The sequence below is a fragment of the Xiphophorus hellerii genome, chromosome 19 (assembly GCF_003331165.1).
Source record: "Xiphophorus hellerii strain 12219 chromosome 19, Xiphophorus_hellerii-4.1, whole genome shotgun sequence".
Classification (NCBI taxonomy): Eukaryota; Metazoa; Chordata; class Actinopteri; order Cyprinodontiformes; family Poeciliidae; genus Xiphophorus; species Xiphophorus hellerii.
The window spans coordinates 18,255,682-18,280,456 of record NC_045690.1 but is presented as its reverse complement, the minus strand read 5'-3'; the positions used below and the strand labels follow the sequence as shown (position 1 = coordinate 18,280,456).

General features: G+C 40.7%; 2 protein-coding genes across 6 annotated transcripts in view; one reads left to right on the top strand and one right to left on the bottom strand.

The window, feature by feature from the left end:
- Nucleotides 1-18,179, top strand: part of LOC116708867 (single-stranded DNA-binding protein 3) — a 46,751-nt gene extending 28,572 nt beyond the window's left edge. Inside the window, exons 5-18 of one of the 3 annotated variants that reach the window (XM_032546951.1) lie at nt 1,921-2,010; nt 6,851-6,934; nt 8,035-8,094; nt 8,175-8,238; nt 8,803-8,867; nt 8,964-9,025; nt 10,106-10,151; nt 10,791-10,826; nt 10,911-10,962; nt 11,201-11,271; nt 11,502-11,580; nt 11,680-11,708; nt 11,803-11,904; nt 14,805-18,179. In XM_032546951.1, the coding sequence (XP_032402842.1) occupies nt 1,921-2,010; nt 6,851-6,934; nt 8,035-8,094; nt 8,175-8,238; nt 8,803-8,867; nt 8,964-9,025; nt 10,106-10,151; nt 10,791-10,826; nt 10,911-10,962; nt 11,201-11,271; nt 11,502-11,580; nt 11,680-11,708; nt 11,803-11,904; nt 14,805-14,834 (870 nt within the window). In that variant the 3' untranslated portion in view covers nt 14,835-18,179. Of the gene's footprint in view, nt 1-1,920; nt 2,011-6,850; nt 6,935-8,034; nt 8,095-8,174; nt 8,239-8,802; nt 8,868-8,963; nt 9,026-10,105; nt 10,152-10,790; nt 10,827-10,910; nt 10,966-11,200; nt 11,272-11,501; nt 11,581-11,679; nt 11,709-11,802; nt 11,905-14,804 lie in introns of all 3 variants that reach the window. The other 2 variants (XM_032546949.1, XM_032546952.1) reach the window with 2 other exon arrangements.
- LOC116708866 (ankyrin repeat domain-containing protein 34B-like) lies at nt 17,792-22,792 on the bottom strand. 3 transcript variants are annotated; one of them, XM_032546946.1, is made up of 5 exons: nt 22,147-22,792; nt 21,343-21,555; nt 20,477-20,659; nt 20,145-20,361; nt 17,792-19,186 (listed from the first exon to the last, which is right to left on the bottom strand). In XM_032546946.1, the coding sequence occupies exons 2-5, from the start codon at nt 21,550-21,552 to the stop codon at nt 18,480-18,482; spliced, it is 1,317 nt and encodes a 438-aa protein (XP_032402837.1). In that variant the 5' UTR covers nt 21,553-21,555; nt 22,147-22,792; the 3' UTR covers nt 17,792-18,479. The 3 variants fall into 3 exon arrangements, with proteins under 3 accessions (XP_032402837.1, XP_032402838.1, XP_032402839.1); XM_032546947.1 differs by having other exon boundaries at nt 17,792-19,183; nt 21,343-22,792; XM_032546948.1 differs by lacking the exon at nt 22,147-22,792 and having other exon boundaries at nt 20,477-20,655; nt 21,343-21,451.
- Between the last annotated feature and the right edge of the window lie 1,983 nt (nt 22,793-24,775).

The following is a 24,775-nucleotide window of genomic DNA, read 5'->3' as shown; positions in this document are numbered from 1 at the left end:
GACTTCCAATAGATTTATTTTCTGTATGAGTCACAATTTTTGCAAGATTTTACCAACAAGCTAGACTTTCGTTATGAAAACCAAAAAAAAAAAATAAGCATATTGATGGCACAAAAAAAAATAAATAAAAAGAAGTCTGTTGGATCTTTTTGTATTTCCTCAGGCCAGTAGGTTTTGATAAAGCCAGACTGCATGCAAAATCTACGCTCCAATCTCGCTGGCGGCAGTCGCTCGGTCTCCACACTCTTTAGTTTGCATTCGGTTTAGGTTGTGCAAATGTGAAAGTGGATGTGAAGAATTATTACCAATGATGCTCCATAACAATAAGAAAAGATCTGCAAATTGACTAGAATGACAAAAAATCTTTTCTTTTTTTTTTCTTCCAAACAATGTCTTTTCCTGCTAGCCCTCTTTTTTTTCTTCTTCTTCTTTTTCTTTCTCACTCCTCTATCTCCAAACTCACTCTCTGGATCTCTCTCTTTCTCTCTCTCTCTCTCCTGCATCTTCTTATTCTCTCTCTGCGCTCCTGGAGCGGGGGATGCCAGGGGGACAGAGTGCAGATAGGACCTGTCGCCATAGCAACAGCTTCTGCAAGCTGCTGACACCCTACTGTGGGGGTGGCGGGGGGATTGAGGGGGCTGAGAGGAGGAGCAGAAGAAAAGGTTGTGAGGGGGAGGCACAGTGTAACGGTCGGGGCACAAGGAGGGTTTGGGGTGGGGGCTGAGGGGGGGTCATTGATGGAGCAGAGGAAGCTGTACAGAGGACACAGGAAGGGGGGGGGGGGGGGTTGAGGAGGCAAGGAGGCAGCGACCCCACGTCTACCCCTGGGATTCAGTGCCCTGCTCATGTTCACAAGCAGAATTAGCATAACGATGGGAGGGGGGTGCATTGTTTCAGTCTCTATGTGTGTCGGTAACAGATAAAGGAAGAACGGAGAGTGTTTGCGTACATGTGTGTGTAATTAGACGGCAGTCCTGTCTTCCTGGCGTACAGTAGCATCACATGGACGCCGAGCGCTCTGGAGGTGTGCGTGCTGCTGGATCGGGGGTCTTGAACCCCCTCCACCCCTCTGTTCTCGCCTGTAGCCTGCGGTCCTCCCCTGTCTGTCTCTCTGTACCGAGGGGCTGCACTTTATGAGCCTGTGATTCAACTCTTTGTGTGTCTGTGTGATTTTCCTGTTCATGTTTCTGAGTGCTGGTCTGATCTTTTGTTTTTGTTTTTTTTCCCCCAGCTTGCTTATGTAAGCACTCTGAACATGTATTTTGTTTTACGCATGTTGTCAAGAACACAATGTATCATGTTTAGCCTGCTAGCTGCTCTACATCTCTTTCTGTGATTTTTATTACTACAGACTTTGCATCATCTTCAGGTCTGGAAAAATATAGAATTTGATTTTAGGTTTGGGTTTTTTTTTTGGATTAGTATATAATTAATATATTTATATTCACTGGTTTTATCATTGGTTCATTTGTTGACATGACAGAGGTCTGACCTTTTTAATTTAATAAAATCTCTCTGACCCAAATGTTTTTGTTTTAAGAAAAGATGCTGATAAAGTGTTATCAGTCTGTTCCTTTCTTTTTTCTTCATTCCTTTCTAGCAGGTTCCATGTTTAGGTCCTGAGTTATGCAGAAACTTATTCTAAATATTGGAGCTTATGTCTTTAAAAAAAAGAGATAGAACTGACAGGTAAACTCAAAAATGTTGGTCTAGAAAGGTATGGACAAATCTGTAGGAATACTGCTTATTTATTTGACTCTAACAAAGAGAAACTGTTGTGTTACATGAGTTAAGTTTCCATTTAAACAAAGTCCTTAAATATTTTGCATGAACTGGTGTAACACAGGTGTTGTGATTTCATGCCCAGTGTGCCAGCGCTGTGGAGCAGAGGGTGATTTAGCTGTCGTCTGTGTGTTTCAGAGCGCAGCGGCAGCGCCGAGCCCGGTGATGGGCAACATGCCCCCCAACGACGCCATGCCAGGTGGTCCCATGCCTCCAGGCTTCTTCCAGGTATAACCCGCCTCCTCTCTGCCCACTTGTTACATTTTCAGTGTCTCTCATTCATCCCTTGGACCACTCTTCAAAAAATGACAAACAACCAAATAATTTTAAATTTAAAGGCAGTTTTGTAGTATGAAGACGAATTGTTCAGAAGTTGTCCACTGAATTTAACAAAATTGTTTTGTTTTACTGTCTGATGGACAGAAAATAATACATGATTCGCAAATGTTTTATATATATATAAATTTAAATCTGATAAGTGTGGCATGGTCACACTTATCAGAGCACACTTGGCTCCTTTTGATACTTTAAGATACGTAAAATAAAATCAAGTACAACCATTACTTTCTGAAATCACCCTAATTTTCTATTCCTAGAGTCAGTAGAACATTTCTGCAAATGCTTCAGTGTTTTGAGATTGAACAACAAAACAAAACTAAACCATATTTAGGTTATGAATCGACTTTCTAAGCTTTGAATATCTCACAGAGAACAATTTGTGTGCCTGTGTTTAGAGGTACCAGAAAATTGCAAAACACTAAACAGAGGTGTAAATGTTTCATGAAGTAGTTTTGATTTGTGAATATCTTTTATTGTTATTTGCAACGTTCTCAGTAAGCGTGGAAAGATGAGACACAAACTCAACAAACATGTCTATTTAAGCAGTTCATTGTAATTATTATTATTATTATTATTGCAATTTTGGGAGTTTTATTTACCTTCTGAGTAAATGAGGTCAGTTATTTACTCAAAACCAGCTAAGACTTACTCGACCTGACTCCGTCCATTCATCTGTGGCTCGGCTCTCACTCCATCGACGCTTCAACCATCCCGTGTCCATCTCTCCGTTCCACCCATCCATCTCTGTTTCCGTCCCTCTCTGACCCATCCCAGCTCTGTAGTGCCAAATGGGGGCGGGGAGGGGTTCCGTGTTGGAGAGCCTCTAAGAGCGAAGAGAAGGCGGCACACCGATGTGTGCGAGCACCCACAAACAAAAACACATGCTCTCACATCCTCTGCGAGGCAGCAGCGTGATGGACAGCGGTGGCATTTGGCAGGAGGCGCGATAAGGTAGCTGCGACGAGTGGGAGCTAAAACGCGGGTGACACAATATAGGAGGCAGGAAGAAAATTAGAGTGGAAGAAGAGGAGGGAAATGTAAAAGATGGTTGCTACCAGCACTGAGGCCTCACATCCTCATGGTGCGCTGGCTCGTTGGTGGTGAGGAATAGTGAAAGCACGACTGTAAATAAGGAAGGAGGGGGTGGGGGGGTTGACGACGAGAGATGCATGGAAGTGCTATTTTTACCGTCGGTGGGAGAGTGAGATTGGGCGCGGGTTTGTGTGTCTGTTGTGTTCAGGGGAACTTATGTTTCCAGAAAGCTGCTTTGCTTCACAACACAGTATGCAGAATCTTGTTTCTATTCTTATTAGTGCTGTGGTCAGTGGCATGTCTGACTCCAAAAGAAAAAAAAAAAGCATGTAAGAAGCAACAAACCTACAAGTTAAGTGTTGCACGGGAGGCAAATCCTGTTTTATCACAATTCAAACAAGATCAAGGCGACAGCTATAGAGATTTCTTCCACCTTATACTTTGAGACGGGCTTTTGTGCTAGTAAGCTTTGAGCTTTGATCAGTTTGTTGCTTTGATAATTAAATATTTGATAACAGCAAGCTCTTACTTGTGTTTTTATTAAACATTAAGGGATTCCTTCACACATAACTTTGATTTAAGTTAAATGTTTAGATATTCGAAGGCCGGTTTAGCACATTGTTTTCTGAACAATACGCTTGTCTTTTTTTACAGAACAAAATCACCTTATGGATTATTAAAAAGCATGCCTATATAAATTACCTCCATATAGAGATCCACTGACAACAGAGTTTTTTGTTGTATGACTGTCATTTGTTTCTAACTCAAATTTCTGTTCAAGAGTAATAACATTACAAATATTTCGAAAGGTTTCTGAAATGTAATTTTTAGTCTTCATTGGTCATTATTTATTTAAAATAAGAGCAGAGGCAACGTCACGTGGTGTTAGAAAAAAAGAGGTTTGACTTAAATTGTCATACACTTTTAAACTTTGCAAATTGTCTTTTGTATCCTCTGTTAGCAGAGTTAGCTTGGGTAGCATTACGCAAACAGCTTTCTGTGTATATTCTAGAAAATATGGTTTGTTTACTATATTAAATGTTGGCGTAATGGCTGCCAACATTTCCAAATCCAGCATGTTGGCTTAAAGGTCAAAAGGGTAGAATTGTACAATCTGCCCTCTCATTTGCCTTCTTGTTGTCTGCTGAAAGTCTTGCTCTCTCCTGTGGCCCAAGTGAAACGCAGACCTGCCTTCTTACACTCCTCCTACCTAATTTTAAAGCTTTCACTTATACAGAACATAGTCAGCCTTTGTCTTCCCTCAGTGACTGCAGCCACACTGAACAGCACTGTTGTCAGTTGCATTAAGCGTGGTGTGTTCACTGGTTGGAACACACCACGGTTGGAACTGACTAGTCCTTAGGTCGGGACTGAAAATCAACCAATTTTGACCAATTTTAGGTTTAATTGTAGAATTAAAACAAATGTTACACAAATGAGCTTGTGTGTTTTCATGGTGTTCAGAAAGTTGATGGGATTTGAACCAAACATCAAATTAGAAATCATTATTGACCAGTAAAAGCCTGATTGGAGCAGCATTTGGCCCTGAACGTTTTGAGTCAGCAACCAGTTTGTGCCATAAGGTAGCGAGATGGCACCATCTCATGTAATTAATATTATTTATGGGTCGCAGGAGGAGTTTCCTACTAATACATTTTTACAATTTGTTTCATTTGAGAATGAAGTCTGGAAAAAGTCTAGAATTTACTTTGCGTGTTTTCCACCTTAAAACACGTCGCTTATTAACACCTAGTTATTTTTTTTACTAATGTCAATGCACTTTTGCACCAAACATTTGCATTTAAGAAACAACCTGCTTTAGGTGACAGTGTTATAATTAGAGACAATAAATAATACTTTAATTGTTAGTAAAAGGCCATTTTTGTAATTGAAGTCCTCAGCAATTGTCCTAAATCCAAGTTTTTACTTAGTTGAAAACCATCATGTGTTTAAGAAAATTGACCCTACTCTCAACATTCATACATTTTTAAAAATATGTTGAGGCACTGACCTCTTCAGGTAAGTCTCATTCGGCAATAATAGTAAAACAATGCAGTATTTACAATCTTTACTGGATGTTGCCATCTTTCTGGCTCCTGTTATCCTCGCACTGTCGTCTAAATCTGGTGTATTTAGAGACAGAAGAGATGATCTGTCTGATCTGGAAATGTAACTGCTTACAGTCTGTTGTGGTCCTCTGAAGAATTGGTATCAGGGTTCATAGATCCATTGCAAAGCACATCATAAATAGAATGCTAACTAAAATTAGCGCTGTCCAATCAGGGCTCATCTTTAACTCATCCACTGATCTGTCACAAGATTTAAACTGGTCTCAACAGAAAAGGAGAGAGTATGCGACAACTGTAGACCTACGAAATGACTGAGCTCTTAAACTGAGCAAGGAGAGCATCAATCAGCAAAACGGTCAAGAGGAACCTGGTAACTCTGGGGGAGCCGCGGAGATCCACAGCTCAGGTGGGATAACATGTTGACAGTGTAAGTCATAGACATAACAAATCTGGCCACTTTGGAGGATTTGGTAAGCAGATAGTTGTTGAAAGCTGTAATTAACCCCATTGTCAGTTTAACGTAGCAAACATGGAAGAACGCGCTCTGGTTAGACTAGACTGAAACTTTTTGTGGTTGCATAAAAAAAACCTGCTCAGTAGTAGAAAACCCTGAAAAAAATATCTCTCACAATGAAATATATTGGCAGATGCATCAAGCAGGAATTATTTAAATGAAATAAAATTAAAACTTTCAAAAGCATGTGCAATTTTCCTTCCATCCACTGCTATGTGAGGCTTACACATAAAACCTCGCCTGGTTGTGAAATGAGAAGTTTTTGCGCTGTACCATTTCTGATGATACCTTTAAGAGCCCGAGCAGTGGATGTTGCTTTGAGACATATGTCACAACAGGTTACTCTGAACTAGTTATTCTCAGGCTAACTTTGAGCGCACACACTCCCAGACTCTCTCCGGTAGCCGACGTGTTGCCTCTCTCTCTCTCCCTGTGTGTTCGGATGTCTTGGAGGGAAAGGTGGAAAATTCCACTTGCTATTTGTGAATCTGCCACTCATTGTTTTGGAGGGAAGAGCTGGAAAAGAGGAGAAAAAGTAAAACATTGAACCTTGTTGTTGCATAAAGACGTATTTATCAGAGGTTTTTAACCTCCTGTCCCGGGTGGAGAAGTCAACGGTATGATGTATGAGCGTATTTGTGTGTTGGCACCGGAACTCGACTCTGTCATGAAGTAGGTTTCCAGAAATGCTTCTGTATTTTTGTTTTGTTTATTTTGTTTTTGGTCGGCATTCTTTCTGATTGCAAGTCTGTGCCTCTGCTTGGCTTGTTGTGGTAAGCCTTTGATAACACTGCCCCCATGTGGTTGAAAGTAGAACAGTCCCAGGACATAACAAGGTGGTGGAAATGAGCAGCGCTTATGGTGTAACAGGGTCACTTTAGGGCCGTGTATAAAGATGATACTTGTCAATTAGTTTGGAGTGTTAATTTCTTTCTTTCCCCAAAAAATAAGCAGCGTTTTCCTCTCAACTTCCCCCTCCAACGTAAACACTCCCTCCAGACTCCCTACCAACATGGTTTTCCTCTCTCCAGTGACTCTGATCGGGTTCTTCCTCCAGGTGTGAACCCCACATTCTGCCCCCTCCCCTCTCTGATATCGCTCTTCTTTCTTAAAGGGACCGCCCGGCTCTCAGCAGTCCCCCCATGCACAGCCCCCCCCACACAACCCCAGCAACCCCATGATGGGACCCCATGGCCAGGTAAGAAGCAGCAAACACTTTCTCTCAAACACCCCGTCATTCCCTGACCGACACACACCAGCTTCTCTCTTCCCATTTGCTACCTGCACTCTGTCCTCTGACCACCCTTGAGCCCTACAAGAGCTACATTTGTTCAGGCTAACTCCCCACTAAAGGAAACCCCTGCAGTTGTGAGCTCCATTTTTTTCTTTTTTTCTTTTTTAAAATAAAAGAAATAATTTTAAAAAGCCAAGCATCCAGAGGCAGTAGGGCAGGCTCCTCTCGAAGGCCGAGAATCGCCTGTCCCCGTGCGGGATGAATAATTCACTCCCTGCCCCTCCCCCGGAGCAGCTTGTGGGGGGTTGCACACTTATCTGCTCCAGCCTGAACACACACAAACATGCGCACACACCTCTCCCCTCCCCCTCACTTACTTCTTCTTGCATCCAATAAATAAAACAGCAGACAAGCAAAATTAACAACCGCATACATGTCCACCAGTTTCATACAGAGTTTTTGGTTATCAACATGAAGGAAGTTCAGCCGTCGCTTCTCAGCTACAGCAGCTGCAGACGCCACTGTGGAGGTGAAGCTAGGCTTTTGCCCATTAACTGCGGCGGCTCGGCTTTTCATTCTTGTGGTTTCCAGTTTCTTTCTTGTGTGCGAGAGAGTGTGGGCACGCTTCCGCTAAGGGTTTTGAACCGTGTCGTTGGCCCGAGGTGTCTCCGACTGCGCCAAGGCAGACCACAGGGCCGAGTCGGCTTACACCAAAGCGAGAGCAGGGAAGACTCTCGCACACCGGCACTCAAAACGAGCTTTCAGTCCATCTTGTTGGGTATAAGTGCACTTTTAAAGTTTATACCGCGCAAGCTCATGCAAGGATGTTTTTCTTTTCGGTTCCACGTTGGATGTGCTGCTGATTTTGCAGTTTTCCGATGTTGTCATCCATTTTCCAGCCGCGCTGTGTCCATCTGTGTGTTCTCTGTGCTTCCTCTGTTTGAGTGCTTTTGGATTTATCAATAATAGAAATGTCATTTTCTCTGTCTCTCTTCCCCATTGCCCTTGTTTTTTCCTCTTTTCTGTCGTCCTTCTTCCACTTTTTTTTTTTCTGGTCCCTTTAGCCTTTCATGTCACCGCGGTATCCAGGTGGTCCACGCCCCTCGCTCCGAATGCCAAATCAGGTTTGTTTGGATCAAATTTCCATTAAATGAAGTGTGTGCGTTATTATGTTGTTGAGTTTCCGTGTCTGCTCTCTTCCCAGCCTGGGGGAATCCCGGGATCGCAGCCTCTCCTGCCAAACAGTTTGGACCCAACAAGACCGCAAGGTAAGGCTGAAGAACCTCCTCTAGCTTCCCTTGTGTATCCAAAGGTGTTCCTCAGGAATTCTTTCTTATGTCACTCTTATTTATTTTAATCAAAGAGAGAAAAAAAAAAAAACTTTTGATGCTGACAATACTGTGGTCAACATCCATCATTCTACTCTTCTGTAGACTTTCTGCCTTGTAATTTATGTATTCAGATTTAAAATCCTAGTCTTTAGGCCTTCAACCAGTTGCAACAACGTTTTAAATATGCTTTTCTTAATTTCTGAAATCATGTCAATGGCTAGCTAAATCTAACCTTTAAACAATGCAAATGTAAAAATGGCCCATTTGTTAATGTTCTAAGTATTTTTTGGCCTTTTTAACTAAATGGTGGGTGTGTTTGACTCAAGGAGGAGTGTGTTGTGATTTTGGCGGTAGATTAGACCTTCTGGAGTCTAGAGGGCTGCAGCTCATGGGATTACGGCAGAGCGTTGTCTCTTGCATTGGTGACTTAATTCCTGACTTTTAGGAGCTGAGACATATGTGCCTGTCTGTTTATGGTGTTACTGTTTTTCTTTCTGCCAGGACATCCTAACATGGGTGGACCAATGAGAATGAATCCTCCCAGAGGAATGGCCATGGGACCACAGGTACAAATAAGGACAATGGAGGATTTTTTTCTCTTTTTAGACTGATTCAAATGCATCTTGAGTTTTCTCACATTTTTTTAATGTCCCTTTTTTTAGAACTACGGAGGCATGAGGCCTCCTCCCAACTCCATGGGGGGTCCCATGCCAGGAATGAACATGTAAGTCCAGTGAAATACTCATTAATTCAAAGGTACCTTAGTCAGCCTGTAGTTGCTCTTCTCCTCCTTTGAGTAGCAGTAGAAAAGCAGTGCCTCCCCTCCTCCACCTGTTGCTGCCACTGCAGTTCAACAGCTGAAAGAAAGTTGCTACGATTGTTTGCTAATTTCACCTACTCTTTGGGTTACTTTTTTTGAAATGGATCATTCACACCACATTGGCCGTTTCATAAAGAATAAATAAACTGTCAGTTTGCAGTTGGCACAACCTGCATTTACAAAGTTGTTCAAATACGAGAGGACGGTCCTGCATTGATCCCTATTGGAGGAAATCCAGGTCACAAACATAAGTAAGTTACAAATAAAGTAATAAATTGCATAATTTAGATCAAGAATAGTTCTACATATTCTAAACTGAGCGTACAAATACTCCTAAATGGCGATGTGACTCCAATGAAAATAATTGTTAACAGAAGTAGGATTATTAATCTGCATGTTCAGACACTTCATGAGTTACACAAACAACCAACGTATCATCAGCCGTTCTTTCCGTCAGTACGAATTCCTGTAGAGTTTTCCAGGTTTTCAGATCATCAGAGGAAAGTCATGGTTCAACCGTAAACTAAAACACAATTCATCTTGAAACCTAGTTTTTGGTTTTCTCATCTGAACGTTTGGACACAATAAGCTTATTGACTTTGAAGCTGGAATCTTTGAGCAAGTTGGTTAATTTATTTTAAAACATAAACTGCTTTTGGGTCCATAATATATATATATTTTTATATATATTCTATTACCCTTTATCCTTTATCGTTGCATAAAAATGGATTAGAGATTGTTTTGTCTAAGACAGTATAGACTATATGGTGAGTTTCTTAAGCTCTGTGTGTCTGTTGATGTGTCAGGTTTGAAAGACATTGGTGGCAGATTATGATTTTTCTTAATGCAGTAACAGTTGCATGTTTTCTTCTAGTTAGTCTTTCAATGTCGGGAAGTCTCATCTCAGGAGTTTTCTCCTTCTGACCAAATTTTTCTACACATTTTCCTCTTTTTGTTTGTTGTCCTGCCCCATCTTTTCCTCAGGGGTCCTGCAGGAAGGGGGCCATGGCCAGGACCTAATGCTAACTCAGTGAGTCCGAGTCTTTGCATGAACCCACTGAACACGAACATAGCAGGCGATCGGTGAACATATTCTACTCTGGATTCTAAATAGTCATTTCTAAGCAGGTGTATCAAAATTTTGTTGCTTGTCACCATGAGTGCCGAGTATTTTTGAGAATTTAATTTGAAAGAGCAACACAAAGTTGGCATTTTAGCTAAAAGAAGATTTTTCTTTTCAAAATGTTCCCAGTTCAGTCACAATTCAGCTATTTTTAAGTCTTTTCACAGATTTTCATTTGAAATAATGTCTGGTCTTTGAGTAGGCCATTCTGTGCTTCAGTTTGAACAATTTCATGAGACTCTGACCATATGTTTGAGGGTGCTGTCCTGCTCGAACCTAACCCTCCTCTACTCCACCCTCAAGTCTTTGAGAGCATAGAACAAGTTTTTCTTCCAGCTTTGCCCTGCATTGAACTTAACTCTGACCATGCAGCCACCACCGTGCTTCATGATGCTTCATGCAAAGCTTTGAATGTAGTTCAGTTTTGCAGAGAGCCGAACTCGCATAATTTCAACAGGTTTAATTATCAGAGAAAAGTAGGCTCAATACAAATACACACTACAGATTTTTACTGTGAGTTGGTTCTAACCACTGTTCCCTCTGCAGATAGCTTACTCCTCATCATCACCAGGAAACTATGTGGTGAGTCAAACTGTAAATAAAGCCACTTTATTAAGAAATGTCTTCTGTTTATGTGATTTGTAAACCTTTAATTTTGTTTCCCAGGGTCCACCGGGTGGAGGAGGTCCGCCTGGAACTCCCATCATGCCCAGCCCAGGTGGTGCGTCACCCAACTATGTCCCCTGTCACAAACACTCATCTATCTCTCTCAATTCACTTCCTCACTAAACAATCTTCATTTCCTCTGCTCACCACCAATTGCTATTGTTCGTTTCTCATTTTCCCCGTCTTGCATTGTCTTTATTTTGTTCTTAAATCCTTTATTATTATTATTTTTTGTGTGACATCATCATTTAAATAACTTATCATTAATGTAGTTGCGTTATTTTTCCTAGACTCAACCAACTCCAGTGAAAACATCTACACAATGATGAATCCTATCGGACCTGGAGGCAACAGACCCAATGTGAGTTTTTGTTGCACAATCAATTATTTGCAGCAAAGATGAAAATGTAAATGTTGCGCCATGAAGTTGCTCTAACTGTATTAGTGTTGTTTAACATCAGGAGACACACTAGGATTAACCCGGGGAGTCTGAATTAAATCACTTCAGCTTTGCCTCCAAAGATTACAATTATATCTATGAGTCCGCAGAGAGAAAAATGATCTCAGTCATTCATAATTCCCTCTCATCAGTTCCCTATGGGACCGGGGCCTGATGGGCCAATGGGAGCTATGGGAGCCATGGAGCCACATCACATGAATGGATCACTAGGTGGGTTGAGACACAGTGGGACTTAGCGACTCTCATAACGTTTTTTTTTCTCCTTTCTTTCTTTCTGAAAGTACTCAAATCTGTGCTTTACATCCTCAGGGTCTGGGGATATGGATGGGTTGCCAAAGGTGAGTAAACGTCTTCTTTAAGCATTTCCTCTTTGCTCCAGCGGCGCTTCAGTCAGATCTTGTATTATTACTGTTCGACCCTCTCTCCCATCAGAGCTCTCCTAACAATATGGGAGGTATGAACAATCCTCCCGGAACGCCGCGGGACGACGGCGAAATGGGCGGCAACTTTTTGAACCCATTCCAAAGCGAAAGTGTAAGTGGAGTGGAGTGTGTTGGCGACATTTCACACCCTTTAACGGTTTGTCCTCTCAATCCTGACATAAACCAGTGGAAGAATGCAAGCAGAGGGTTTGGATGATTGAAATTTAGGAGTGAAATAAAGTGCTAATATGTCCCTGTTATAGTAATTTACTTAAGTGAAACTTTACATTTTTTAATTGAAATCTCAGTTTTGCAGACTGTACTTTTCCTTTGTTTCTATTTTTATGCAATCTATGTTTTCTGCAGTTCAAACCAACAAGGTAAATCAAATCAAAGTTGAATCAAACCCTTTTGGGACATTTTAAAACAGTCATGGGCATGAGGCCGTATTTACTTTAATGATTCATTTGGACTGTTCTTTTTTTAGAGTGGAATGAATTATAAAACAGCTTCAGTGAATTTTAAAACACAAATTAGAAACTAGATTTAAATCAACCAATCCAGGAGTACCAATCGTTTCCCTTGGTGCTGATTGGTTGAACCCTCAACAGCAGATGAGGAAGACTGTAGATACTGATTTCTGTGGTAGCACTAATACATATTTTAACTTTGTGTTTGAATTATTAAAATATGCCATTAAAAGTGTTTATAAAGGGAGTTTCAAGTTTCAATGGTTTTTAGTTATTCTCTGGCGGTTGTGAATCCCAATTCCTGCAAATACTAGGAGACCACTGTATATTCTTTTTGTTAAGTTGAAGTCTTCCTCATTCCAGAAACTTGGAACTGATAGGTTCAGCCCCTCAGCATAACGCTGTCAACACCGTGCTTAACATTTGCACTATTATATTTCACAGCCTCGCCTTCTTTCTCCAAATTTTTCTGAACTTTTTTTGTCATTATGACCTTAGTCTTTCATAGCCCTGTTGAGGACTACAGATGGTGCTGGTTCTCTCCAGCTTGGTGGGGAGGAGTGAAGTTAAATAACTTTAGTTTTAAAAAAATTATTTAAAATGTTTGTTCCATTTAAATGAATCATTAAAAGCTCTAACTCAGTCCATGACGAGCGAATATTAAGATCTGAACACGAAAAGGAATCCATACCTACTGTCAAAAATTACTCTTAATTGTGAGATTTTTGGTTCCTGCGTATCAAACTCAAACATGGCTGTTGGATATCTGGGCCTCAAGATCCAAAATAGACTTATTTTACAAGCAATCTCTTTGTAAATCTCAAATATTTTCTGAATTTAGGCTTCTTTTTAAGCTGAACTTTACATGTTGGGACACAGCACTCCAAATTTAGTTTTTAGCGACAAAGAAACTCACTTTTACCCACGTGTACTCTTTATAACAGCTTGTGTTCTGCTTGCATTGTAGCCGCTTACTAATCTCTTAAAGCTTCATTCTGTGCCCTCTGTATCAGTGATGTGATTATAGCTGATTGATTGATCTGTATCTGAAACTCTCAAAGCAAACATGTTGGGTCTGGTTAAATTGCCGTAACGGGGGGGAGGCGATGGGTTTGGTTCCCTGCGTTGTGTAAAATTTGTGATGCTCTCTTACCCTCAGTCTGCAGAGCCACGGGGTTCACAGGATGGCAACAAGCTCTGATAAAAGGCTGCAGCTGCTGTCAACTAAAAACAAAACACATCTGATTCATTATTGGAGCGACCAAGTTGTTCTCCGCATCTGCTCTGCAGGTCGAGCAGGGTTCCTGTGTCAGGGTTCCTCCCAGGCTTGTCTGGAATTTGCTTTTGTCATTTTTCAGGTCTGAAATGACAAGGAAAAAAAAAAGCAGAATATGTCAAAATGTTTGAGATTGAAAACTTTCTTCCTTATTTGTTTAAGTGATAGTTAAATGGTGATTTCCTTAAAATTGTGCTTTCCACCTTAATTTATGACAAAATTCAATTTTTCATGTTTTATTTGACACTTTTTTATTCAAGCATTCTGATTAGGTTCAGAGTTACTGAAAGACCAACACATTTATTAGCAATTTTTAAAAGGGGCATTTTGGAGATTAGAGCAACTTAAATTAGGGTTTTAAGCAGGACACGTGGTTCTTAAATCAGGTCTGGTTTCAACGTCAAACAGGATTTATTGCTTCGCGATATTAGAAAAATATGTTACTATGGATGACGATATTGACTCAGATTAACCCACATTTTCTTTTCTTTATTTTTCAATATCACATCACTCTGCTTTTAGTTTTAACGTCATCTTCTCTTGCATCTACGAATATGAAAGACAGAAGTTGTCCATCCAGCTCAACAACTATGATATTGTCAATCTAATAAATATTGTAGCCTAACAGAATTTGCAGCTAGGAGAGTGTAGCTAGTGCTGTTATAAAAGGACCCATTGGCCTTTTTTCTGTTTTAGAAACAGAATAAAGATATCAGTTATTATAAAGAGGTGCTTTATAGAATCTATTGCCCCTTTTCCACTGGCCCTATCTTTATCGAATACCAATTTGTTAGAAATGAACATCTGAAAAAGTAGGGAGGACAAAAAGTGCCTATTTAACTCACTATCCGAGTAGAGGCCAAGTCCAGTAGATTTGTGGGAAATTCAGGAACTAAAATCCAACTGGTTAAACATCTGGTGCTCAAATATCCAGAATGGTCTGAAAACTAACTGTTTTGTAAATTTGAGTCTGGAAAATTGAAAAGGAAGCCGTTTTGGAACCCTGACCTGAGAGCGCCGTGGTAAAGCGTGCTTTATCTCTGAAAGCAGTTTGACCTCCCTTCCTGTTTGTTGAAGACAACAGGAACATGACAGAGCTGACTGATGGAGTCTGTTGTATAAGCAGCCTGACTCAGACCTCAAGTCTGCGCTTCCTGTGGCTCTGCAGGCCTGGGTCTGAGCGCCCTCTAGTGTTTAATCGTTGTCAGTGATATCTCCACTCATTTTTGCCCTCCTCCTCCCCCTGTCCCCTCTCTCTCTTTTCAGTATTCACCCAACATGACGATGAGTGTGTGATTTTCTTTTTTTTTTTCTTTTTAATCTTTCTCCCCCAATTTTTTGTGACTCTGCACCTGATTTTTTTTTATTTTTATTTTTTATCATTTTCTTCGATCCTAACTTGACCCTTGGACTGACCCGCCTCCTCTCATCACACACACACCTTTTCTCCCTTGCCCCCTCCGCCCGACGGCGTCCATCCTCCACCGCCCCAACCCGCCCTCCGACTTTCCTCTCCTCCCTTCGGGAACTGGTGTGGCCACGCAGCCTTCCGGGAGCGCCCTCGAGCATGCTGGGACTCTAATTAAGACGGGTCCTCCCGGAGCGTGCAAAATGGCTGCCGGCGTGAACAGGAAGCAGTCGCAGGGCAACAGGAAGGGCCTCCTCTCAGACTCCGGCCCCAGCCTCCCCGGCTTTCTCTCGGGGTCTAGACAATGAGCGAGTGGATGGAGGAGACCGGAGAGCGCCGCCGTCCCTCATGGACTCTCTTTGCAGCTGCTGGGAATCTCATCAACCAGGATTTTTTTTTTTTCTCATCTTTACTGGTTTTTGTTTTTGCTCCCAACAGATTCCATGGAGGGCCCTTGATGTCCCTACAACATTGTTTTGTTTTTTTCTGTATGTGTACATTTGTAACAGAGTTGTTGTGATGATCAGTGAACATGTTTTTCCAAAATTCTTTTGTGTATGTAATGTATCATTGATATTTTTATTTTAATTGTATTATTATTATGATATTGCTATCATTTTAAGATTAAGGTTGTTTTTTTTTTGTTTGTTTTTAGGGGCACACTGTTTAAATGAAGACAGCACATGTGCACACACACACACACGAGTCTCAAATACAGATTCCTCTCATTTAGAATATCTTTGCAAAGTTAATTCATGTCAGAAATTCAATTCAAAATGTTAAATTAACCAGAGTTGAATGTTGTAAGTGTATATTTAAGTGATTATAGCTGACGGCTGATGAAAATGCAAAATGCGGTTTCCAACAAAATTTGAATGAAAACCGTCCAAAAAAAAAAAGTTACTGAAAAGCATGTAAACTCATTATATGCACTCAGTTCTTGATCCGGGACACTTTTGCATTAATTTCTGCATCAATAGATTCTCTGCTGGGGTTTAAGTCATGCAAGTTTACCAGCTAATCAAGCTCAGACTGCACCGAAACAAAAAAACTGTGCTGCTGAACAACAGTACAGTCTGACTTTGTGTCGGCTTGAGGAATATGACAGCTGTACGCCGTGTCGGTGCATGTAATCATACAATAGCACATTTTTCTTCCACCCAGTTTTCCATTAACATGCTTACAGCAGAGTGATCACTGTCAGGTCAGAGGTCACCATCTTAGCTGAAGCTGCATTTCAGATTTCCTATTGGCTGTTGACCTTGATCAGCTGGATAAATATATCACTCTGTCAGTTTCACATTTTGAATTTAAACACTGAAATAAATGTTTTGATGATATTCAGACTCACTGAGAAGCACCTGTAATTTGCTGCGCATCACATGGCTTTCTGTGAGCACACTGCCCCCTGCTGGTGGGATTTTATTTCATCCATTACGGTACCTATTGAGCATTTTGAAAACATCCAGACCTTTTTACTCCCTTGCTCACCAGCAGCTCTGCCTCCTGCTTTTGTAACTTTGCTGCAGTAAAAAAACTTAATAATGATGCACAGCTCTATTTATTTATGTACTTTTAATTTGTTTATAAATCCTTTTCTTTTTTTAAGTGTCATCCCTGTTTTTGTCGTTGATTGCAGAATTGGTAGCAACTGTTTAAATCTGCAGATGCACTCAGCAGAGTCCTCCATCTGAGCCCGAAAGGTTCTGTCCACTCCATCCCACCGTCCTCTGCAAACTTTGCGATCCTTTTCGTCTGCCTGTGCTGTTTTGGAGCTTGATTTGCCGAAAGGAAGGTCTGGGAGCCGCAAATCTCTGCTCCGTTGACTAAAAGAGCGATGTTCCTCCTCTTCCTCTTCTTCCTCCTCCTCCTCCGTCCTTCTCTCTTTATTCTCATCTCTCCATCAGGCTGGGATTCTCACACAAACACCACTTTCCCCCCCCCTCCATCATTTCTGGATTGTTTTGTACAACTCTCCATGTTTTTGGATTTGTTCTGTTGTTTTTTTGTTTTTTTCCTTTTTGTAAATACTGTAAAATGCATTTTGATATCATTGACATGTTTTGATATTTCAAATCACAACTGAACAGTTGATCAGTAGCGTGCTGATTCAGGCAAACTGTGTGTACTTTTAACCAGAAATGATATGAAACTTAAAAACCGGAGCTGCTATAGACGATTATGCTATTTCACCTCACAACCCATATTACGTGGGGGCTGGGGGGGTCTCTCAGTGCTGCAACTGAGCAGGACAAAAGGAGGAAAATTACCTGTAGTTAGTTCTGGGATAACTCATCGACACATGTTTTAAACATGGTGCCTTTGAGGCGACAAAGAAAAATACAAAGTAGGAATTTTTTTTTCTTCTTCTTTTTGTTTTGCAATTTTTTGGCAGAATTTTCAAAGACCGGGTGCAAAAACAAATGACACTTGGTCTCGGATGCACTGCAGCTCAGCTTCTTTTGACTCGACAACAACAACAAAAAAACACAAACAAACAAAAAAAAAACAAAGCAGGGCACACAGGACACTGGCTCTCAGTCCAGCACACCGGAGATCAGAGTACGTACTTTACTATACTATGAAGGATTTTCTAATCTATTTAAAATCAGGCAAGAGAAACGTTTGTGGAAGTAAGAGGAAAGAAGGAGAGAAAAAGCCACATGGACATATTTGTTGCTAAGATGAGGTAGAGAAAGTGCATCAACATGCGTTTTCTCCCATGTACTTTAATACTGTTGTATAAAATGCAGTCCGACTTCTCTTTCTGTCCTGTAAGCAAAGCCGTCACAATGTTGATCATTACTGTATTTCTATCGTGCTGATGTATAATACTGTAACATTAAGGAATGGGGAAGGTTAAGAGAGGACTTTTGGGCAGAATTGGGAGTAAAGTTTTTTTTTTTTCTGTTCGGTTCCTCATTATTTCCTCCTGATGACAAAGCAGTATTGAATATGAGGCAGGAAGTTGCTTTGTATATCATGTTAGGGTAGTTTCAGATCCTAAATGTCTTGTGTAGTTAAAAAAAGAGGTTCCTTGTATGTTTCTTTATATTGTAAAGTTACTTTAGACAAAAAAAAGGTTGGAAATCTACATCGATGCTGATTAATGTTCTTTATTTGATTGTTTTGCTTTAATTTCCATCAACTTGTCGGTCGTTTTTGCCTGTGTCCCCCTTGTTGTAGATACATATTAAAAAGAAATAAAATGACTTCACTCCTTTTGCCATGAACACGAGCTCCTGTGTTCCTTCTAGATTTGAACCCCAAACATTTTTCTTCTCAAATATTTATTTTCCATTAGGCTCCAAAAAGACATTCAAACACACAAACTGAGTGAAAAGATGTTGGCTGGTTTTGCTTTAGCGGTTAGTTTTACACCTAAAAAACTGACTGTGTCATTTATGCAGATCAAGAACCGACTAGTTGATACGAAATAAGGCAGAAAGCTGCAGATGTGGCTGGACTCGACACTTATTTAAAAATAAAATAAAATAAAACCAGACCGCAAACCTATTAATAGCTTCACAGTTTCAGAAGTCCAAATTATTTTGCTCTAACTGCGCCGAGTGACGACGTAGTGACCTCCTGCTCCTCTCCCTGTGACTGAAGCCAGCAGGGGCGAACAGGGAGGATGCCTGGGGGAGCAGAGGGAGCAGGGCTGCTCTGGCAGATGCTGAGGACGGGGGAGAGGAGCAGGGCGGGCGTGGCTGAAACAACACCTGTCTGCTTCCTGAAGGTAAAACCTTAGCTGGTACCTGCAGGTGAGAGTCTGGTTGCGTCGTTAAGGGCGGGAGGTGAAGTGGAGGGTTGACCGCCGTGACAGAGGGGAGGGTGTTCCTGCGGAGATAAAAACGAGGGGACAAGCAGGCTGAAAGCTTCACGTCTGACCCTCCTGGTGACGGAATCCTCTTGGGGACACCGCCGTCTGACTTGGTTGAAAGCGAGTCCTCACTCCAGCATTTATGAACGTCCCCGGTAAACCCAGCATCCAGTCTGTGCGCCACGTTGTCCTTCCTCTGGAAATGCATCTCCTCATCTACGTCCGCATCTCCGCCTCCTTCCTCCTTGAGGTTCCTCTCCCTCATTCCCCGCTCGTAAGCCCTCTTCAGGGAGTCCAGGTTGTTAATGGCCAACCAGGGTTCAGATGACACCCTCTGTCTGGAAGCCGGACCGCTGCACGGACTCGAATGGCTCAGCTCAAACGACGAGCGTCTGCTGCCGCTTCCATGTTTGCCTGCTGGACATAAACGAAATGGTTTACACAGAAAAGCCTGAGTCGGAATCATTACTAAATGAGACTATTTCTACGCTTCCAAAATTATACTCTTTTTTTTTTTTTTTTACAGGAACAATCTGGCTAAACACAATGTCGTTTAGTTGATGTAGTTACTTGCAAGATTTCAATGCTAGAAATTCACATCCGAGAGACATTTCTACTTTGCAGCTTGGAAATTACCCAGTCTTCCTGGAATTAGACTGAACTAACACTGAGTACAGTAACAATTTGAAACTTCCTGGCTAAGAATTTTGTAGACAGAGAAATTTAAAAGGAAACTTTCTTCAGAGGGCATTTGCTAAATGTTAGCCGTTCCTAACCCAGTGTTGACGTGAGGCTGGGATTATTGATTATACCAAAGTTCTCGTCTTCTAGCTGTAGATTTTAGATTAAATAATTATGAGCTAGTTCACCTTTACCAGCCAAACAACCCCGCAGTATGAAGCTACCACCACCATGCCTGACAGTGGGTACAGTGTTCTTGGAGTTAAAAGTGTCATTTTGACCTGTCCAATAACATTTCTCGTCAGCTAGCTGGTTCTGTCTTTATTACATCTGATTATAAAACATTTCTCCAGATGACTTTAGATTTCTGCAGAAGGCAAGTTGCCAACCCTGATCAGTTTAGAGCAAAGGTGTCATTCGTTCTAGTCTTTCATCTGAGGGTTACGATAAGGGCCGATTAACTGAGACTTGAAAACACTTGGCTGTTTCAACAAAATAATGATCCAAGACTCGCATCAAAGTGATTTTAGAAGAGGTAAAGCAGACTAACATTATGTTCGGCTATACTGTATGCATGGATCATGCTTCATATCCTGGTTTATTAAAGATACACAACCAGTTCTCACGATTTTAACCAATTTCTGACAAGAGGATACGTCAAATGTTTTTTTTGTGGGTTTTTTTAAATCCTCACTTGTTCCTCTGAAGTTGAAGATGTTTCCCCCCTCAGGTGAGCTTGGCGAGCCCGTCTTCAGGATGATGTCGGACGGGGACATGCAGGACACGGGGGAGGAGTCCGGAGACGGGGGGACGTTCAGGTACCTCCTGGTCACTGGACCTCTGTTCGCGCCTGTCTCCGTAGCAATGATGATGATGTCACGACCTTTGGCCCGGCAAGCATCTATTAGCACCTGAAATAAAAGTGAATCATCACGAATCATCTGGCTGCTCTTGTGGTACTTTTACATTTGCTTCTTATATCCCCTTTTTAGGATTTTTCTCTATTTTTTTTGTTAGGATTATAACCTGCACTGTGGGTTGGTGCTGTGCGTTGATGGCGTGGACCAAAGCTGAGGCTCCAGAGCCGTCCTCTATGCACGGGTCAGCTCCTGCAGCCACCAGGGCGGACGCCACCAGAGCGCCCGCTCTCTGCATACAGGCGTACATCAGAGCAGTGCGACCCTCCTGGTCCTGTGCGTTGGGATCTGCCTGATTGTAGGTGACTTTTAAATATTTCTGAAATTCAAACTTTAGCTGATCTAAATGCTGTTTAAAAAACTGCTCTGGGTCTGTTGGCTTTGTGTTGTGGCTCCTGAGTGAAGATGCACAACCAAAGTGTCTGTTTCATAACGCACTTTTGATGAGAGGTTTTGTGTTCCACAATGGCAAAATGTTCAACAACACACACGCAGGTGGATGAAGTACATAAATCTGAGGCTTATTTAAGTATTTTTTGTCTACTTTCTAGTGCAAATATGTTAGTACACTTGAAATAAAAAACAAAGTACTAACTTACAAGTTAGTACTTTTTTTTGTTTTTTTTAAAATCCTCCAATAATATTGGAATTCCTTAATATTGATGGAAAAAGTACAAGTTGAAAGTGAAATAATCTTCTAGTGGAACAACATATTTTTCCATATTCCACTGGGAGATTATTTCACTTATACCTAACACTCTTTCATCAATATTAAGGAACTATTCACTCTAAACAAGCTCATTTGTCACGCTGAAAAGCTACTTATAAGTTAGTTTTGTCTTATTTCAAATGTACTAAGATATTTGCACAAGAAACTTGACCAAAAATACTTAGTCTGTGAAAGACATAAACTGTTACACTGCTGTTGCACATGTGTTTTCATGAAAGGGGAAGTATTTGTCACCACAGTTTGACCTTATTCTGCAGCAGGAAATTCAGGAGTTTCACACTCTCCTTCCCGACTGGCTCTTCTCTCAGGGCCTTGCAAGCAGCCAGGAGGGGCGTCTCTCCTCTCTGGTTGCTCCCGTTCACCTGAGCTCCACCTTCCACGAGGAGGCGGAGCAGACGAAGCTTCCCGCAGGAGGCTGCGCTGATGAGGGGCCTGGAGTCTGTCAGAGGATCCATTTCCTGAGCGGCAAAACAAAGTCTGGCTGTATTTTAGTTGCTGACCCGGTGAGACGTTTACGTACACTCTTCATCAACGTGAATGTCGTAATCGTGTTGGTGCTTTCAATGATCCCATTGGAATTGGTCTGAAAATGCAGGATGCAACTCAAATTACGTACAGAGGTTTCAGTTTATGGTACATTTTTTGCCTAGTCAAACAAATGCATGCAACACCACCAACAGAAACAGATGTTTGGGGAAAAAAAATTGAATTTGCAATTTATCAACAAGCTTCTGGCTCCACATTGGACCAATCTCCTGATCTAAAACGGTGGAAATCATTCATATTTGTTGGTGGCCAGCAATAAACATGACTTTTAGCTATAGTCTGTAAATTTCTAGATCTAAATGTCTTCACAAAGATGTTTTTACAGTCAAAGGAGACAAAAAAAGGTATTTGGGAAGGATATTATATATATTGTATTTTTGTTGTCTTTTTGTATATTTTTCGTCACCTGCTAAAACTTCCTGAATTAAAATATAAGTTGAGAACAAAGATGGAGAAAGACATTGGTTGATGCTTATTAAATTAACAAAAAGCACACCACTTACCTTATGGTTCTTTTGGCTGTCAATTCAGCAGGAAAGAAATCTTTTCGCACCAAAATCGTCGTTTATCCTCTGAAACATTTGCCTTTGTTTTTAGAAGGAGCACCTTCATGCTGCCGCGTCGCTGCGATCTGCAGAGAGAAAAATGAGTTTCCCTCTCCAGCTCCCTCCCACCTGCTCTATAATCCCTGCTCTCCTTTTCCCTGTTCCCGCAAGAGAGGTTTGGCTGAGGGCGGGCGTTCAAAGTCATAAACAGTTTCCAGCCCAAAATGTCACCTGTTGCAAACACAGCATCACAAAGAGCCAGAGGGCCTTTGATATGAGTCAGCTTTGAACGGCTCTCATCTGCCTTCTGACCACCGTCTGTGTTCAAATAGACGCAGGGAAAGACAAAAACCAAAAAAAAAAAAAAACCCTCGACATGCACAGGCTCTCTCCTCAACTCTCAGCAGTTCATTAAAACTGTCTGCTGCTGCTTTAGAGTTGAGCAATTTCAATGATTTCAATGATTCAAGAAACCAATAATAATAATAATAATAATAATAATGATAATACAGACCTTTGGGCACTTAAATAACTTAAAAACAACATAATGTGTAGGAGAAAACATAAGATACAGAAACCCTTCAGCTGTGAGTTTGACAATGAGGACCAGCCTATGATTTAAACTAAAATGTGCAGATTCATCATACTGTGATGATTTAAAAATGTCTGCTGGAGCTCAAACATTTCATCCAGCTTTCACGTTGTCAAAAGGACTTTCTAGAGAAAGTGAAACTGTAGATTCCTAAAACAAAGAGTGGAATATTTCAGGGGTTTGTTTCTGCTCATTTTTTTAATAAATGTGGCTTGCAGGATTCAGAAAAATTCCTCAGACAACTGATGTGTGGATATTGGGCAAATACTATGTTATGAAATCTCATTCCAGAAGTCACAGTTGTATTTAAAGCATCAACATCAGTATATCTGACAAATCTTGTGAATTCCATCAGCTTAAAGCCATTCTCCAGAAAAAATCAGTGACTGACTGCTTCAGTGACTGACTGCTGCATCCTAGGTGCACAAAGGAGCATTATATCCTTCTTCCCAGCATCTGTACGACTATAACCATCACTTGCTGTTATTTTTATGTTTTTCCCGTTTCTTTTAAATGACTGTCTCTTGTAACCCTGATTTAAAAATAAATAAATAAATATGGCTTACGACATCTAATAACTCCATAGTATTTTTGTGCTGTACTCCTGCCCTCATTGTACAGCCTCTTTTCCTACTTTCTGTTTTTATTTTAGTTCAATTTAGTTCATTTACATAGCAACAAATCATAACACATGATAGCTAAAGGCACTTCAAGGTAAATGTTTACCTTGATGTGAAAGTATATTCTTCTACTTGGCTGTCACTTTAATGCTGCTACACCTGATTTTCTCACTGAAGGACAATAAAGAATATTTCACTTTAACCTGTCCACAAGACAGGATGATGTAGGTCTGAATGTTTACAAAGAAAACAGGCATAATATTATGCATTTTTATTTTATTTAACCTCCATGGAGTTTATTGCTACCTCCATTAGCCCCACCACAACCTGCAGAATAGACGACTGCAATACTGCACTTCCTGGCTTTCCTAAAAGAATGTGACTCCTTCTACAGCGACTATGAGACCAGAAAGAGAGCTTATGCAGCATTCTCATTCTCAGGTCTCCTCACTGCTAGTTAGCTCTACGTTTAAGAGTTGATTCTAAACGTAGAATCAACTCTCGGTGCTTCTAATCACTTTTGAAGCCATTAAAGGTCTTAGGAGGAACAAAAACCCTCAGTGATGCATAATTTTCCTCAAAAAGGCACAAAGCCTTTCTGAAGGCCATTGATGTTTTAAAAAGCAAGTTTGAGACTGATCTTTGTGGATTAGGGTTTTGTTTGATTTTAGGTGATTATGATAAATTATTCCAAATTTAATTATCAATGCAATTTCCTTGCACTGTTTGGCTTTATACTGATTACATTTTTTTAAAAATTTACTTTATTTTGTGTCATTATCATGATTTACTAACTTTTCTCCTATTTTAGTTTATTTCCATGTCATTTTTTAAAATTCATGAATTAATTAATTTATTATTTGTGATCTTAGTTTTACGAATTCTCATCAGGACATTTGAAACTATATTTTTACTATTTGTTATCTATTCCTAAAGTCTTTCCCTTCACACCAACCTCACCTCTGTTAACAATGCATCTTTGTACATTCCTTTTTTTAAAATCCATACTTAGCCTTGTTGAACTCACTATTTCTTTTTTTATATACAGTACAGACCAAAAGTTTGGACACACCTTTTAATTCAATGAGTTTCCTTTATTTTCATGACTATTGACATTGTAGATTCACACTGAAGGCATCAAAACTATGAATAACACATGTGGAAATATGCACTAAACCAAAAAGTGTAAAACAACTGAAAATACCCCTTATATTCTAGTTTCTTCAAAGTAGCAACCTTTTGCTGTGATTACTGCTTTGCACACACTCTGCATTTTCTTGATGAGCTTCAAGAGGTAGTCACCTGAAATGGTTTTCACTTCATAGGTGTGCCCTGTCAGGTTAATAAGTGGGATTTATTGCCTTATAAATAGTCG